At 40.4% G+C, this 17,095-nt stretch overlaps 2 protein-coding genes across 3 annotated transcripts in view; one reads left to right on the top strand and one right to left on the bottom strand.

Annotated features, from left to right (window-relative positions):
* Positions 1-2,733: 2,733 nt before the first annotated feature.
* On the bottom strand, positions 2,734-5,996 carry LOC144578806 (uncharacterized). The gene is made up of 2 exons (XM_078346856.1): positions 5,320-5,996; positions 2,734-4,196 (listed from the first exon to the last, which is right to left on the bottom strand). The coding sequence occupies exon 1, from the start codon at positions 5,994-5,996 to the stop codon at positions 5,340-5,342; it is 657 nt and encodes a 218-aa protein (XP_078202982.1). The 3' UTR covers positions 2,734-4,196; positions 5,320-5,339.
* Positions 5,507-17,095, top strand: part of UBE2D1 (ubiquitin conjugating enzyme E2 D1) — a 37,138-nt gene continuing 25,549 nt past the window's right edge. For both annotated transcript variants that reach the window (XM_009009909.5, XM_002756347.8), the window contains exon 1: positions 5,507-5,714. Coding sequence is in view for 1 of the 2 variants with exons in the window: in XM_002756347.8 (XP_002756393.1) it covers positions 5,691-5,714 (24 nt within the window). In the remaining variant the exon portion in view is untranslated. The remainder of the gene's footprint in view (positions 5,715-17,095) is intronic.

Raw genomic sequence — 17,095 nt, 5'->3', positions numbered from 1 at the left:
TAATCAAGGGATCAAAATGAACATCAGTAATGGGTCAGACTGAATTTCAAATTCATTAAGAAATACACAGGCTGGGCTCAGTGGCTCATGCCTGTAATCCCAGCACTTTGGGAGGCCGAGGAGGTTGGATCATGAGGTCAGGTGATCGAGACCTTCCTGGTCAATATAGTAAAACCTATCTACTAAAATAAAACGTATAGTAAAACGTATCTACTAAAATACAAAAAATATAGCTGGGTGTGGTAGTAAAAGCCAGTAGTCTCAGCTACTCGGGAGGCTGAGGCAGGAGAATTGCTTGAACCTGGAGGCAGAGGCTGCAGTGAGCAGATATCACACACTTCACTCCAACCTCGGTGACAGAGCGAGACTTCATCTCAAAAAAAAATTACATATAGCATTGCTTCTGTAATATTCCTACCAATGATGCATGACTTGGATCTAATCATGACAACATATCAAACTGAGGAACATTCTACAAATAACTGGCTTATCATCTTAAAAAATATCAGGGTCAGTAAAGTTAAGAAAAGACTGAGGAACAATCCCAGCTTGAAGACTAAAAAACATGACATCTAAAGACAACATGTGACATGTGATTCTTATCAGATCCTTTTGCTATAAAGAACATTCTTGGGACATGAATTATAACTCCATCTTCCTGAAAAGATCAAAGGTTATAGAGTCTCTTCTCTGACAAAATAATTACACAGAAATTAGCAGCAATATGATATCCAGAAAAGCTCTAAATACGTATTTGGAAATTAAACATCATACTTTAGAATATAACCCATGTTAGTAATGGTAACGGGTCAACGAGGAAGTGCAAGTGAAAGTAGAAAATACTTAAAACCAAATGAAATAAAAATACAACATAACAAAATTTGTGGAATGCAGTACACAGAGAGAAATTAGTAGCTTCAAAGGTTTCTATTAGAAGAGGAAAAAGGTGTAAAACCATTGAAGCTTTCCACCTTAAGAAGTTAGAAAAAGAAGAGTAAATTAAGCTCCACTTAAAAGGTATAGAAAAGGTATCACAAAAAGAAAGCATAGAAATGGCCAATGGATCACACCTGTAACCCCAGCACTTTGGGAGGCAGAGGTGGATGGATCGCAAGGTCAGGAGTTCAAGACCAGCCTGGTCAACATGGTGAAATCCCATCTCTACTAAAAGTACAAAAAAAATAGCTGCCTGCAATCCCAGCTACTCAGCAGGCTGAGGCAGGAGACTTACTTGAACCTGGGAGATGGAGGTTGCAGTGAGCCAAGATCACACCACTGCACTCCAGCCTGGGCGACAAAGCAAGACTCCATCTCAGAGAGGAAGAAAAAAAGAAATAGCCAATGGAGACTTCAAATTGTATAACTGCTTAGGGAAACTCTTTGGTAGTTTCTTATGATGTTACACATACACTATCCTATAACCCAGCAATTCTGATTTTAAGGTTTTTACCCTACAGAAATGTCAACATATGTCCATGAAATATATGCACAGAAATATTCATAGTAGCCTTATTTATAATAAACCCAAACTGGAAACAACCCACTCATTACTCTGAGAAAAGAGAAAAAAATTATAGTATATTCATATAATTGAATACTACTCAGCAATTTAAAAAAATGAACTAATGCATGCAACAAAATAGAAGTATAAGAAATATTCATTGAGCTGAAGAATTCAAACATAAATGAGTATATATTGTATTTATTTTTTAATTTATGTGACTTTCAAGAAAAGGCAAAATTAATCTATTGTAATAGAAGTCAAAGGTGAGGTTCCCTGTTGAGGTGGAGAGTGTCTGCAAAGGGTGAGAAGGGAATATTCTGTGGTGAAAGAAGTGCTCTATATGTTGATTATGGTATTGTTACACAGGTATATTCATTTGTCAAAATTCATCAAATTGTACACTTAAATGTGTGCATTTCATTGTATTCAAATTTGACCTTACTAAAAAAAAAGGAATACATTTTTCATATGGCCTTAGAATTCATGTTGTAATGAGATAACCAGCCATGAACAAGGTAAGTGAAATTCCCAAAGTATCAACATCTTGCTTCTGGAATTAAAAGAATAATGTCGACATGAATAAATCTACCTCAGCAAATAGGCAGAGAAGGATCTTATAGGGTATGTATGGTTTGAATTGGGTCTTGAAGGATGTAGAGAAGTTTGTCAGGTGAATGGTGGGAGGTCATTCTATACTAAGTGAATGCATGTAGTGAAAGGAACATGACTAACCGTGGTGTATGAGTTAATGATGGAAAACAGGAGTTTGGGGAGAAATCGTGTGTTTTGCACTAAGTCAAAGCATTGGGCTTCCATGGTACAAACCAATGGAGGTTTTAAAGTAATAGTGATATGATCAGTGCATCTTTTAGTAGTGTGAAGGATATCCTGGAAAAGGAAGAAATTGATGCCAGAGTCCTGGGCCCTCAATGCCTTTTGAACCAAACTGCCCTGACCATAGCTCTTGCTTGAGTGCGTATTTTTATCTTTGCTCTGTTGTTGTTGTTTGTTGTTTTGCTGTTGTTTTAAGATAGGGTCTTGCTCTGTCACCCAGGTTGAAGTGCAGCGGCATGATTATGAGTCACTGCAACCTCTACCTCCTACCTCAACCTCCTGAGTAGCTGGGACCGCAGGTGTGTACAACCATGCCTGGCTACTTTAAAAATTTTTTTTTAGAGACGAGGTCTTGACATGTCTCCCAGGCTGGTCTTGAACTCCTGAGATTAAGCCATCTGCCCACCTTGGCCTCCCAAAGTGCTGGGATTACAGGCATGAGCCACCATGCCCAGCTTGAGTACATATTTTAGAGTGATGATCAAGATTGTCCACTGAATGACCTGGAGGTTTTCCTGGTTTGCATGGCAATGAGCTACCTGAAACTAATGCTTCTCACAGTGACAGCAGGTGAACACAGCCTTACCCATGACATATCCAAATGCTATCAGCAAGGGAATGCAACTCCCAAAGCAGTTGGAGCCCAAGACCAGACCATTTATCCCCCATTTACAAGGACACTCTCATACTTGCCTTCTAAAAAGCAAGAGAAATGTGGAGCTAGTGTTTCTCTTTCTGGAGTACAAAAATGGTGTTTCAAGGTAGCCCAAATACACTCTGGAAAATGAAAAGATGTTGCTGGAGTTTTCCAAAGGCCCTTTTGCCCTATAGTATTTCCAAACTTCCCACAGTTCATTGGACCATGGGTCTTCACCTGTGGTGACCCAAGAATAGCCTGTTCATAGTTTATTCACCAGCTGACAATGCGTAGCCTGGAATAAAAAGATGAGTTGCATCAGTAAGATTCTTCCTTTTGAGAAGATGAAGTTAGGAGTGCAAAAGGCTTGGTCATTTCACAATTGAAGCAGTTGCTGGAAGAGCATCACAAAGTGGAGTACCAACTATGGAAAGCCCAAGCCACATTGAAGAGAAGCAAAGGGGGAACTGGAGAAAGGAGGGTGGTCCAATGTGCAGGGAGAAGCAGGACTCCATGAAAAGGTCAGAAAGTAGACAGGCCCCAGAACCCTCTTGGTGTGGGGCAGGAAGGGTTCCACATTAAGTTTTAAGTCTTATTGGTTGTTTCTATCATTCTTCCATTACCCCATTATCCATTTTTCTCTCAAGTTACAAGAGTGGGATTTTTGTTCCTTGCTCTTTGCGGCCTTTGGAATGCTATGGTAGCTATTGTTTTGGGTTTCTTGGTAAGCTGTCTCTCCTCCTCACCTTGTAGTTACAGACCCTGACTGCTAGGCACAGGGAAGGAAGGCAAACATGTCCAGTGGGCTTTTGAAAATTTAAGACAGAAACTATTGTAAGAGTTTGAACTGAAAAGAAATTTTCTAGTTACCACCATATAAATAAAAATGAGACAGGAAATAATATTCATAGAGTACTTTCAACATAGGTACTGTGTTGGGCATATTACATATAAAAATACCAATTAATTCTTACAATAGTACATGTAGAGATTATCATCTCTACTGATAGATAAGAAACTGGGGCTTAGAGAGTTTACATGGCTTGGCCAAAGTCACCCAGCTTGCAGGAGTCAGAGGGACAGCAATTGGTCTTCACAGTCCATGATCCTCAAACCACGCCCAGTTCAGGGGAGAGCATGAGGTCCGTCTCCTAAAAAGATATCGATGGTGAACTCTGGAGGCTTGGAACTCTGGAGCACTCCAATGCTTGAGAAGAGGACCTAGTGACAGAAAAAGGAAAGTCAACCAAATAGAAGATCCAACCACCATGGTGCGGTGGAAGCCAGAGGCAGTGAATGTTTTGAAAAGCAAGAGGGTGGCTGCAAACAGGTGGTTCAAAAACATGGCGCAGAGTAGGGAGTGAGTTGAATTTGGTAATTAGAAGCTCAAGCTTCCAATTGGTGACCTTGGTGAAAACTGATTCTGCGGTGCTCAAAGAAGAAGCCAAGTTTTTGGGTTTTGTTTTGTTTTGAGACGGAGTCTCCCTCTGTCGCCCAGGCTGGAGTGCAGTGGTGTGATTTCCGCTCACTGTAACCTCTGCCTCCCGGGATCAAGTGATTCTCCTGCCTCAGCCTCCCGAGTAGCTGGGACCACAGATGTGCTCCACTACGTCCAGCTAATTTTTGTGTTTTTAGTAGCGATGGGGTTTCATCTTGTTGGCTAGGCCTGTCTTGAACCCATCCTCAGGCAATCTGCCTGCCTCAGCCTCCCAAAGTGTTGGGATTACAGGCTTGAGCCACCGCGCCCGGCAAGAAGCCATGTTTTAGTGGGTACACACGTGCACAGGAATTGGAGAGTGGGGAGTGTGAGTTGACTGTTGAGTAGGGCCTGTGTGTGTGTATGAGTAGGGAAGGAGCCAGTGCGGGGAGTGAGAGCTCAGAACTAGGTATTCGAAGCGGGTATTTATGAAGAGGGGTATACCTACGAGCAGACAATGCACTCAGACAAGAAAGATTTGTGCATTGGACAGAAGAGAGCTACCTGAAACTAATGCTTCTCACAGTGACAGCACTCCCCGCCCGCACACTCGCGCACACCTTTTTCCTCGGCAATAAGAACTAAGGAGGTAAGTAAGGGATCTGATAGATAATCAGTTTGTGCATATGTGCAAGGTGAGAAATTGCGACAATGCATATATTTGAGAAAAAGTGAAATCTTTAAAGGTAAAATAACAAAACCAGCTGTGGCTCCTATTGGATAAGGAATTACTAACTGATAATTTAGAAATGCCTTTAAGTGCGTTAGCAGCTCATTTGTTATCCCCATTTTCCAGATGCGCAGCCCCAGAGTCACGTGCTCTAAATGAGACTGCAAAGACCGATTCCAGCGTCCGGCGGCTCTCACCTGAAGCTGCCCAGCTGAGGTCAGCGGTGAGTAGGTGACCTGCCAGCGCCCGCGGGCCTGCGGCCGAGGACAGGGCTGGAACTACACTTCCCAGTGTGCCAGGCGGGGCGGGGCGCGGCGGGGAGGGCGCAGGCTCCTTCCCAGAAGCAAAAGCGGAAACAAAAGAGTCTCGCCGGCGTCCCCGCCCGCACACTCGCTCTCGGGCGCACACGGAGCAGGGACCGGCGCCCGGAGCGATCCTGGGAGCGGCGAGCCGGAGACCCACTGCGCGGAGCCAGCCGAGCCGCCAGAGCCCAACCCGGGACGACCCGCGCCCCCGAGCCCCGCAGCCGCCCCCCGCCGGCCGGTGTCCCCACCGCCATCCCGGACCCATGGCGCTGAAGCGGATTCAGAAAGTGAGTGCCGAGGCTGGGCCTGGGGCTGCGGGGCGGGCAGCGGCCCCCTGACCCGGCCGGTGGTCCCGAGGGACGTGCGGGGAAAGCACGGGATGGGAGGGTGGGCCGGAGCGCGGGCAGGGAGCCGGAGGCTCGGGCCGGGCCAGCGGGCACCGGACAGGTGAGGTGGGAGCTGGGGCAGGTCCCAGGCGGCCGGAGGAGCTTGGAGGCTGGGGGCCCGCTCTGCGCTCGCGCCGGAGCCGCTCCCGGAGCCCCGGGGTAGAGAGCCTCCTCCGCCTCCATACCGCCCCAAAATCTGTGCTTCACGGTCAGGGCTGGGTTTTGCCCTCCATGGGACTAGTTTTGACCCCTGTCATGCTGTGTTTTCTGCAGGCTGTTTCTTAAGCCTGTCCTTTTTTTTGTTCCTGCTTCTCCGGGCTCCCCGGGAGGGCACGGAAGGTGGGGTGGGCCTGCAGCCTTTCTCCGCGGAGCTGTCAGGGTTGGTTCTTTCTTTCCTTTGCGGTTGGCTCTTGCTCAGTTGCCCAAATGGGCTGGAAAGCTCATTTGCAGCCAAGAAGCCAGGAGAAGGCTCCTGCCCCTTCTATTTTGGTGCCTCTGCTGCTGCCACTTCAGGTCACATAGCTGTAGCGAAAACATAGTTGCTGATACACAACAAGATGACCTCCTGGCTGTGATTCACGGTGAGTCAAGCCAAACAGGTTTTTTTCCCCCTCATGATAAACTTAGATGTAAAGTTCGAGACACAACATAAACTGTCACAAATTAAATTGTTTTGATGCTTTGACACATGAGTATAGAATGAGGAAGAAATGTATATCTTCATCCAACGACTGTTTGGCCATCTCAACCCTGTGTATGGAACTGTCTTCTTTTCACAGTATTTATTGCAACCATTTCAGATGTGAACAGCTTTCGGAATTGAGATTCGGGCATTTCTTTCTGTTCATGTTTATTTCTTGGTGGTCCGTGTACTGACCCAGGTTTTAGGTTTTACAGTTATAGTTCACACTGGAAACGTTGAGAATGTGTTTGTTAAATAGGGAGTGTTTTTCAGCAAGTTAAGCAACAATGAGCAGTGTGTTTTATAGTTGTTTCAGAATACATTGATGCCCACAAAACATTTTTATCCACTTTTTTGACCAGGAGTCAATATAGCAATATATGTGTTAGAGCAGTGACATTGTATTCTGATTCACCACTGGTGGCATCTTTAGGTACAGAGGACAGCAACTTTTAGAGCCTGCTAGTTTTTTGTTTTCAATTTCTGAATCTGTGGTTCACTTATTTTTTTGTGCCATTTAAAGGTCATCTCATTGTAAAACAGTTAACAATCAGCATTTATTAAGTAATGCTGTTTTCTTGTTTGAAGGTAGTACAATTACACATTTTTTTCATATAAATATCCTAATTTTGAAGCCTCAGTCAGCATGTTTACCATACGTTGCATACTTATTAATGATGACATAATATTGGTTCACATTTGGATCAGATAATGCACATCTTCCAAGGAAGTTTTCAGTCTATTTTCTTCTTTCCTAGTTGTGAGAATTTTTCACGTGACTTTGCACACACAAGAGCTTTTTAAATTTTCTTTTTTTCTTTTTTTTAAAGCGATGGGGGTTGGGGAGTCTATGTTGCCTATGCTGGTCTTGAACTCCTGGCCTCCAGAGAGTCTGGAATTACAGGCACAAGTCACCATGCCCAACTAACAATAGCTTTTAAATGCTGTGTAATTTGTCCACAGTAAGTAGATATTCAAAGAAATATGGACAGTGTTTGTAAATACCATGCTTGGCAGTTTTCATCAATCCCGGTGCTGAACTAGTGCATTTGACTTATAATATGGTATGTGTCCATATCTTTTCTTTTTAGCATTGACAGTTATTAGTTTATAGAGTTGTCCAGTAAAAAAAATTATCTACATAGAATTGATATCAAACGTGATGAATTGATATTTTGGAGAAGAAATTGGGGGTCATATACCATCACATCTCTATGTGTTCATCTTTCTGATACCAGGCAAGTTGACTTAGACAAATCTTTCCATTAATCACATATTCAGACCATTCCCTCAAACCTGAGGGGTGATTATTTTGATTGATTCCATACTTTTCCTCCTCCTTTACCTACCTCCTTGATTAGAAGCCAATTCCAGGTTGGATGTGCTACCTGCCATATGAACAGTTACATAATCTTTTTTGATGCCATCAGTATACAAATTCTTATTTGGATCTTGCATGTTCCAGCAAATGAAGATGTATACTAACTTTTGGCCTTTCTTCTTAAGCTCAATGAAATATTATTATAATTTTCCTCTACCTAAAGTGGCAGGCCGTAGAGCTGTGTGGAACCTCAGATAAGTTTGCAGTAGTGTAGTAGAGCATACCAGCAGGGGAACAACTTCTAGGGCAGTGTCTCAGATTCTTCTGTGGGATGTTTTCTCAGACTATCATCACTTCTGTAAATGGAGAGATGCTTAATCCCTCAGATGGGTTGGGGTGGAAAGAAGACTGAGAGCCACTGATGTTCTGTCTTGTCCTTCTTATTCAAGGAAGGATCCAGAGACGTGAAGTGGTGGAGTGTTTTGTCCAAGGATAATTTCTCTCTCTCTCTTTTTTTTAAGTCTCGCTCTGTCACCCAGGCTAGAGTGCAGTGGCGTGATCTCAGCTTACTGCAACCTCCACCACCCAGGTTCAAATAATCCTCCTGCCTCAGCCTCCCGAGTAGCTGGGACTACAGGCACATGCACCACACTCAGCTGATTTTGCATTTTAGTAGAGACGGGGTTTCACCGTGTTGCCCAGGCTGGTCTTGAACTCCTGACCTAAGGTGATCTGCCTACCTTGGCCTCCCAAATTGTTGGGATTACAGGCATGAGCCACCCCATCCGGCCAATAATCTCTTAATTGACTTGGCATATTTGAGAATGTTAAAAAGTTTATGATTTCACATTTCTTCACTATGAAAAGAATAAAGATGATTGGATTAAAATATGTAAAGATAGAGCATGGAGATATCAGTGCTTAAAATATATTCATATTAGAGTATAGTAAATGATTTAATACTCTGATTTAGACATCCTGTGCCAGTTTTGCATTCCAGCTCATAAATTTACACACCCATGCCCTATTTTTAGATACAGTAAAAGATGTTATCGCAGTCACCTAAATCATTAAAATAAAAAAGTTGGAATGAAGTCTAAGGAAAGATACCTAAAACATGTCTGAAAAAATAGGACAGGTTTTCAGCTAGTTATCTATTTTCTAGAATTAATTTTCTAAGTGTTTATTCTATCAATACGATTTTCATTCCTGATACACTTTCTTCCAGGGGGAGGGGATTATTTTTTATATTACAGATGTTAACATCCCAATATTGAATGTTTTGAAAACCAAAGGGGGAAAAAAAGGAAATCCTAAAACAGTCATTATCATCATCATGGATTTTATTTGATAAAGATTTTGAGGTAATGAACATCATACTTGTATAATGTGTTGTGATACTATAGATTTGTTTCCATTTTTGTCTGTCTTTTGAAAAGTGAGGCAATAGAATTTTATTTTACAGATATAGCAACAGAATACACAACTATTCCTTAGTGTGTAGTTCTGACCCTCAAATGGAACATTAGTTGTTTTTGTTTTTAATAATCAATGTAATCTAAAACATATATAAACATAGATTACAATAAAATTTTATAAATGTTTTGAGCTGCTGAATTTTTTTGATTTGTAGAATTTTTTTATGTTAAATTGTTTATGGCAGCCTGAAAAACCTTAGGTTACGTAACCCAGCCCTTGATGGTTGGATGGAACATTAAATGGAAAAAGAAGGTCTGGGATTTTTTTTTTTTTTTTTTTTTTTTGAGACAGGGCCTCATTCTGTCACTTAGGCTAGAGTACAGTGGCACAATCTCAGTTCACTGTAACCTCCACCTCCCAGGCTCAAGTGATCCTCCCACCTCAGCCTCCTGAATAGCTGGGACTATAGGCCCGCACTACCATGCGCAGCTAATTTTTGTATTTTCAGTAGAGACAGAGTTTCACCATGTTGGCCAGGCTGGTCTTAAACTCCTGAACTCCAACCACCTCAGCCTCCCAAAGTGCTGGGATTATAGGCATGAGCCACCATGCCCAGCCAAAGGTCTGTTTTTTTATTCCTGGCTATGTGGGACAATGCTACAATTCCAAAATAAACAGTTGGCTTCAATTCCATATATATATATTTTAGTCTACAGTCTTTTATTTAATACCTTCTCATGCCAAATTAACACAAAAATAGTTGCAGTTACGTGTAGCTACTGAAAACCACCAAACTGCCTCTCTGAAGGGAGAGTCAGGGATCCTTCTCTTCCACCTCTGTCCTTAGGAGAGAATGATATTTTTTGAAGATTGAAGAGAGAACATTCACTGAGATTGCTGAACTCATCAGATATTCTATAAAGCTTTCTGTCTAAGGTAGCCACTAGCCACATGGAAACAAATTGGGTATGAAAATTTAGTTTTCAACCTTGAGCTTTATGAAATCTAAATATAGATCAAGTATTACTGATGAAAATATAGTATCCAAATTGAAATGTGAAGTGTAAAATATATACTTGAATCTGAAGACCTAGTATAAAAATCTAAATAATTGTAATTAATGAGATATTTATAAACATATATTTTTATATTGATTAATTTTGAAATTATGACATTTTGGATAAGCCATCTAGCCAGGTGAGACTGATTTTTTTTTTTTTCTGTATAAAGTGAGGGAGTAAATCATATCAGAATAGATGGTGAAACCCCCTTGTAGGACCTCATTGCTTTATTCTGTCTTTAGTTTAGGTTCTAGAAAGTGGATGTAGGCAGGGCATTTTCTTCCTTGTTCAGGCAGAGCAAGTTTTGTGGCTTTTAAAGAGGGTAACATTGTTTCTTAAATCACTTTCTGTAATTTAATATCAGTAATCTATTTATAGAAGAGAACAGCCACATTCCCTGAGAAAGTTTTATATGATTTTACTTTTTATTTTGCTGTTAAGTTTGACTGCAATATTATTGCTAAACCTGTGACACTCTACTTAAAATGTCAAATCCTTTAGTGGAGAGGGTGTTATTTCCTTGTCTTAATTTTTTTTATACACTAGTGATTGTGCCCCTTAGGCTAGCAAATAAAATCTGTCAATAAATTGACTGAACAATGCTGTCCACTAGAAATACAATGTGAACCACACATTTAATTTTAAATTTTCTAGTAGCCACATTTTTTTTACAAAAGGAAATAGAAGAAAGCAAAATTAAATTAAATATCTTACATAATTCCATATTCTTAACCACTTCAGAATATAGCTTCTCTTATCCATATGGACTCATGTCTATTGTATTTAAACTGGAAGACATAGAGTCAAGTGAGTTCATAGGATATAAGTGCTTTACAAACTGGAAGGTTCTATGCAAATGTAAAGTGGTATTATAATTAAGACCTCAGCATATTTAATCATTTTCACTGACACATTGCTTAAATGTGTTGATTGTGCTTTGTAAATCTCTGCTCCAAAGTAATGCATGCTGAGATTGTTTAACATTGTAAATCAGTAATATAACTTTGATCATCTTTGTTTTAATCACTTTGAATTTCTCTCCTCCAAAAGGATTTAGAAACATTGGTTATAGTCAATGCTCTGTCAAAAGTATCATTGCATTGTGAAGTTTTTATTTGAGATAACTGTTTTTGAATTGTTAGAGTCATTTAGTTCCTGTAGTGGTTTTCAGTAGCAAACTGTTATTATTATGAGATTAAATCCAAGACTCCAGTTCTTTCTAGAAAGAAGGATATAACTTAAAGAAAAAGAAGCACAGTATTTGTGCTTTTGGGGATAAATCGTTTTCCTTGAGATGGGAGAGATAGTGTTCTTTCTCTAATAAGCCACCATATAAATGTTTCTTTTAATTTTTTGTAATTAAGCTTATTCTTTCTTTTGCCCCAATACCGTATCTTTCTTTCTTTATCACAATCAAGGTATAAAAAAATGAGGTAACCTATGATAGTTAAAAAGTTCTGAGATTTCTTCTCTGTGGAAATAAATAGCCTAGAACTAAATAAGACTGTTTATGCCTATTTTAAGAAGCCAAGCACATATGAAAACCAAACCTAGCAGGATGTGGGATTGCCTCCAGGAAAGCAGAATAGCGTCCTTACTCACTTTCGTTGCCTGAAATACACATAGAAAACATATGGGCCCTTTATTTTCTTTTAATGAGTGCTACTAATAGAAATGATAAACTTAATATTTAGCCATAAAACTGAGTTAATGGTTGTCTACTAATGTAATAGCCCCCTCCTTTCAAATAGTGAATAAACTCATATCACATTGAATTAACAACAGGAATGAGATTCTTGTCCTCCCTTCTCTCCTGTGAAATGCTGGAATTAATGATACTAGAACATATAATATGACCCATATTTGCAGAGTTTGGGGATTGGAGGGATGGGTTCTTAGGCCACCTTAGCACATGTGTCTGAAGGCAGGACAGGTTTTATTTCTGGCTCATCTTGGTCTTGATGGTCTCTGAGAAGCTAAGGTTTTTCTGCATTTAATTTGGTTCTAAGATGAATCTGTGAAAGTTCAGTTTCACACATTAGACGATAATAACAGGCTACTGTGTTCCAGGAGTTGTCCTTAGTATGGGGAGGAAGCTGCTATCTAGAAACATACAGTCTGGTGCTGTCCATTCCACCATTGTGCTCTGCATCATCCTGTCTTGCCTTTTTCCAGATGTTTTTCCACTGTCTTCTATTCATATGGTCCCGTTTGTATGGCCCATCTACTTTAGTGACACCACAGTGCTTATTTAGATTCGTGGTCTTTTTTTTCAGACTTAAGAAATCTCTCCGGTGGGGGTGAGCTGAGGAGTTGGTTCTTTCACCTTAAGCTTCCACAAATAATAATCTGATTGTTCTCATTCCAGGTGACCACCCTCCTTATGTGAACAGAGTTTGGGAGTATGTTGGATTGCTCTAGAGAAAACCACTGGACCTAAGGAATGGTCTGGGCTCATTGTTCTTATCTTCTTTCTTTTTTTTTTGTGTGTGTGTTGGAATCTCGCTCTGTCACCCAGGCTGGAGTGCAGTAGCATGATCTTGGCTCACTGCAACCTCTGCCTCCTGGGTTCAAGCGATTCTTCTGCCTCAGCCTCTCGAGTAGCTGGGACTACAGGTGCATGCCATTACACCCAGCTAGTTTTTGTATTTTTAGTAGAGATGGGGTTTCACAGTTTTGGCCAGGCTGGTCTGAAACTCCTGACCTCGTGATTCGCCTGTCTCAGCCTCCTAAAGTGCTGAGATTCCTCCTAAAGGGCTTAGGAGGCCTGTCTCAGCCTCCTAAAGTATGTGAGCCACCATGCCTGGCCTCTTATCTTCTCTTAAACCAGAGAATTTCTGGCTTGTGGTTTTGCTTCCCACAAAGTTTGTTTAATTTTATTTTCATTTAACCTTAAAGATATTTTCTAATTTTCTTTTTTATCTCTTCTTTGACCCTTGGATTATTTAGAAGTATATTATTTATTTGCCTTATGTTTGGGGATTTTACAGATAGTTTTCTGTTATTGATTTCTAATTCCATTATGGTTAGAGAACAAATTCTATTATTATTTGACTGCTCTAAATTGTGGGGACTTTTTTTTTGAGATGGCATTTTGTTCTTGTTGCCCAGGCTGGAGTGCAGTGGCATGATCTCCGCTCACTAAAACCCCTGCCTCCTGGATTCAAGCGATTCTCCTGCCTCAGCCTCCCAAGTAGCTGAGATTACAGGTGCCTGCTACCATGCCTCGCTAATTTTTTGTATTTTTAGTAGAGACAGGGTTTCACCATGTTGGTCATCTTGGTCTTGAACTCCTAGCCTCAGGTGATCCACCCACCTCGGCCTCCCAACTGGGGACTTGTTTTATGACCCAGCCTTTCAGGTGTTCAACAGCACTTTTGAATGAACAATGTTTAATAGTTTCTAGACTTCATTTTGGTATTTTCTGGTGGTATTTCTGTTGATTGTAGGTTATTTCTAAGAAATGGATACCAAACTAAGGTGTACACCTTCCCAGTATGTTTTTTTCTCTTTTACAAGTTTCCAAACAGTTTTCAAACTAATGAATAGTAAACATCCACTTTTTAAAATGGAATAGAAGATATTAGTGCTTTGTATGTAGTAAGGGTGTTGTTTATGTTCATGAAACTTTTGTTTTAGTTATGTGTGTGTATCTCTGTGTGTATGTGTACTAGGTTGTAATGTAAAATGTTTTTCTTATTATAAATTGCTGTAAGGAAAATCACTGTTCCATAACATAAGATCCTTAAGTAAAATTAATGTTGTCAAAAATACATGCTATACAAACACATATATACATGCAAACATATATATTATATAGGGAGAGCAAATGAATACATATATACACACACAGAGACACACAAATATATTGATACACATAATGTAAACTGTTATAGCCTTGGAAACATTTCCATGTGATACAGACTGTCTGTATTCATTGTTTTCTATTACAAGTAGCAACATTTTAGTGACTGGTGTACAACCATAATATTCAAGAATAATACTGGGTGATACTAACAGAGAGTAGTGAATTTCTTATGAAACACTTAAGTGTCCACTCTATGCTAGTTATTAGGTGTAGAGCTGTAAGGAGCAATATTTAATAACAAATATTTGGTAGGTATTGGTAGGCATGTTCATGTTTTACATGTTTTAACAAATAGGCAGCTAGGTTTTCTCTTTTTTATTCCCCAAATCACCTTGTTTTCTTTGGTTACTGTAAAGTAAATAGTAAGTTTTGATAATGGAGCACTCAAAATGCTCCATGTAGCATATTTTATGTCAAAATTCTTTTTTTTTTTAGGTTATGTATAATTTCCTATCATGTTTTTCTTGCCTCTCAGTGTGTTTGAACACAACTCTCCTGAAAGCTTGTGAAGTAGTATTAATTTGGTATAAGCCCCTGAGAAAAGATAAGAATTCCTTCTCATTCCGAAATAGAAACACTTTTGCACTGTTGGTGGGAATGTAAATTAGTTCAACCATTGTGGAAGACAGTGTGATGATTCCTTAAAGATCTAGAACCAGAAATACCATTTGACCCAGCAATCCCATTACTGGGTATATACCCAAAGGATTATAAATCAATCTGTTATAAAGACACATGTATATGTATGTTCATTGTGGCACTGTTTACAATAACAAAGAGTTGGAACCAACCCAAATGCCCATCAAAGATAGAGTAGATAAAGAAAATGTGGCACATATACACCATGGAATACTACGCAGCCATAAGAAAGGTTGAGTTCATGTCTTTGCAGGGACATGGATAAATCTGGAAACCATCATTCTCAGCAAACTGACACAAGAACAGAAAATCAAACACTGCATGTTCTCACTCATAAGTAGGTATTGAACAATAAGAACACATGGACTCAGGGAGGGGAACATCAACACACTGGGGTCTGTTGGGGGTTGGAGGGTTGGGGAGGGATAGCAGGAGGTAGGGAGATTGGGGAGGGATAACATTTGGAGAAATACCTAATGTAGGTGACAGGGCGTGGAGGCAGCAAACTACCATGGCATGTGTATACCTATGTAACAATCCTGCAAGATCTGCACATGTACTCCAGAACTTAAAGTAAAATGTAAAAAGAAAAAAAAGAATTCCTTCTCATTCCTTCACTCATCACACTTTTGTTTCTCTGGAGCATAGTTAAAAATATGCAGATGGCATATTTTAATACAGTACTAGAGCATTGTTTGCTTCAGTATTGGTTGAAAATAATGTGCTGTAGCTATTACAGTGTTGAGGTGAGTATTGGATTGGGGTGGGAAGAGTGCTGGAGTTGAAGTCAGATAGTCTGAACCTTTGTCCTAGTTTCACTTTGTGACCTTGGCCAAGAGACTCATAGTCTTTATATTCCTCACCTGGAAATTTAGTGAATTGAACTTGATACTTTCTATCATCCCTTCTGAATCATAATTTTAGGCAAACCTAAATAATGTTATTTGCTGCTTGTTGTTTTTTGCAGCAGACAGCAATAATGATCACAAAAACAAACATTGAGCTTTGGCACTATACTCTGCAGCTATGTGAGACTTGACTTAAAATTCCATTTACTTTGAAATACCAGATTGGAAATAAATGTTGACATCTCTTAATGTATAATATAAGGTCAATAACTCTTACTCTCTAACTAAAGAGCAGTTATTTATGATGCAAATAAAATATATTTCTATTATTGTACTGGTAACATAATGTGCTTCTCTAATTCCATTTAGCTTCTCTCTATTTCACAGGTGGCTTTTGTACTTAAAAGATTGTTTTATCTACATATTTAGACAGTTGCCTTGCAGGCAATAGTTTTTTGGGTTTATTTGTTTGTTTGTTTGTTGAGACAAAGTCTGGCTCGGTCACTCAGGCTGGACTACGGTGGTGTGATGTCGGCTCACTGCAACCTCCATCTCCTGGGTTCAGGCATTTCTCATGCCTCACCCTCCAAAGTAGCTGGGACTACAGGTGTGCGCCACCATGCCTGGCTAATTTTTGTATTTTTATTTTTGTTTTTTTTTTCTTTTGAGACGGAGTTTTGCTCTTGTTACCCAGGCTGGAGTGCAGAGTGGCACGATCTCAGCTCACTGCATCCTCCGCCTCCTGGGTTCAAGCAATTCTTCTGCCTCAGCCTCCCAAGTAGCTAGGACTACAGGCACATGCCACCATGCCCAGCTAATTTTTGTATTTTTAGTAGAGACAGGGTTTCACGATATTGACCAGGATGGTCTCGATCTCTTGACCTCGTGATCCACCCGCCTCAGCCTCCCAAAGTGCTGGGATTATAGGCATGAGCCACCGTACCCGGCCTAATTTTTGTATTTTTAATAGAGACAGGGTTTTGCCATGTTGGCCAGGCTGGTCTCGAACTCCTGGCCTCAAGTGATCCACCCATCTTAGCCTTCCAAAGTGCTGGAATTACAGGTGAGAGCCATGGTGCCCAGCCTATCTAATAGATTTTCATTGCTAGGCATGGTGGCTCATGCCTATAATCCCAGCACATTGGGAGGCCTAGGCAGAAGAAAAGATTGAGCCTAGGAGTTTAAGACCAGCCTGGGCAACATAGTGAGATCCCATTTATTTTTAAAAAAGTTAAAAATAGCTCAGCATGATGGCACATACCTGTGGTCTCAGCTACTTGGGAGGCTAAGGTGGGAGGATCACTTGAGCTCAGGAATTCAAGGTTACAGTGAGCTGTGATTGCACCTCTGTACTCCAGCTTGGGCGACAGCAAGACCTTGTCTCAAAAGATTCAAGTTAATGCATTTATTGAATACCTTCTGGTATAAGGCATAGACTAAATGC

Source organism: Callithrix jacchus, chromosome 12 (genome assembly GCF_049354715.1).
Source record: "Callithrix jacchus isolate 240 chromosome 12, calJac240_pri, whole genome shotgun sequence".
Taxonomy (NCBI): Eukaryota; Metazoa; Chordata; class Mammalia; order Primates; family Cebidae; genus Callithrix; species Callithrix jacchus.
Note: the sequence above shows the minus strand (reverse complement) of the source record. Positions and strands in the feature narration are given on the sequence as shown.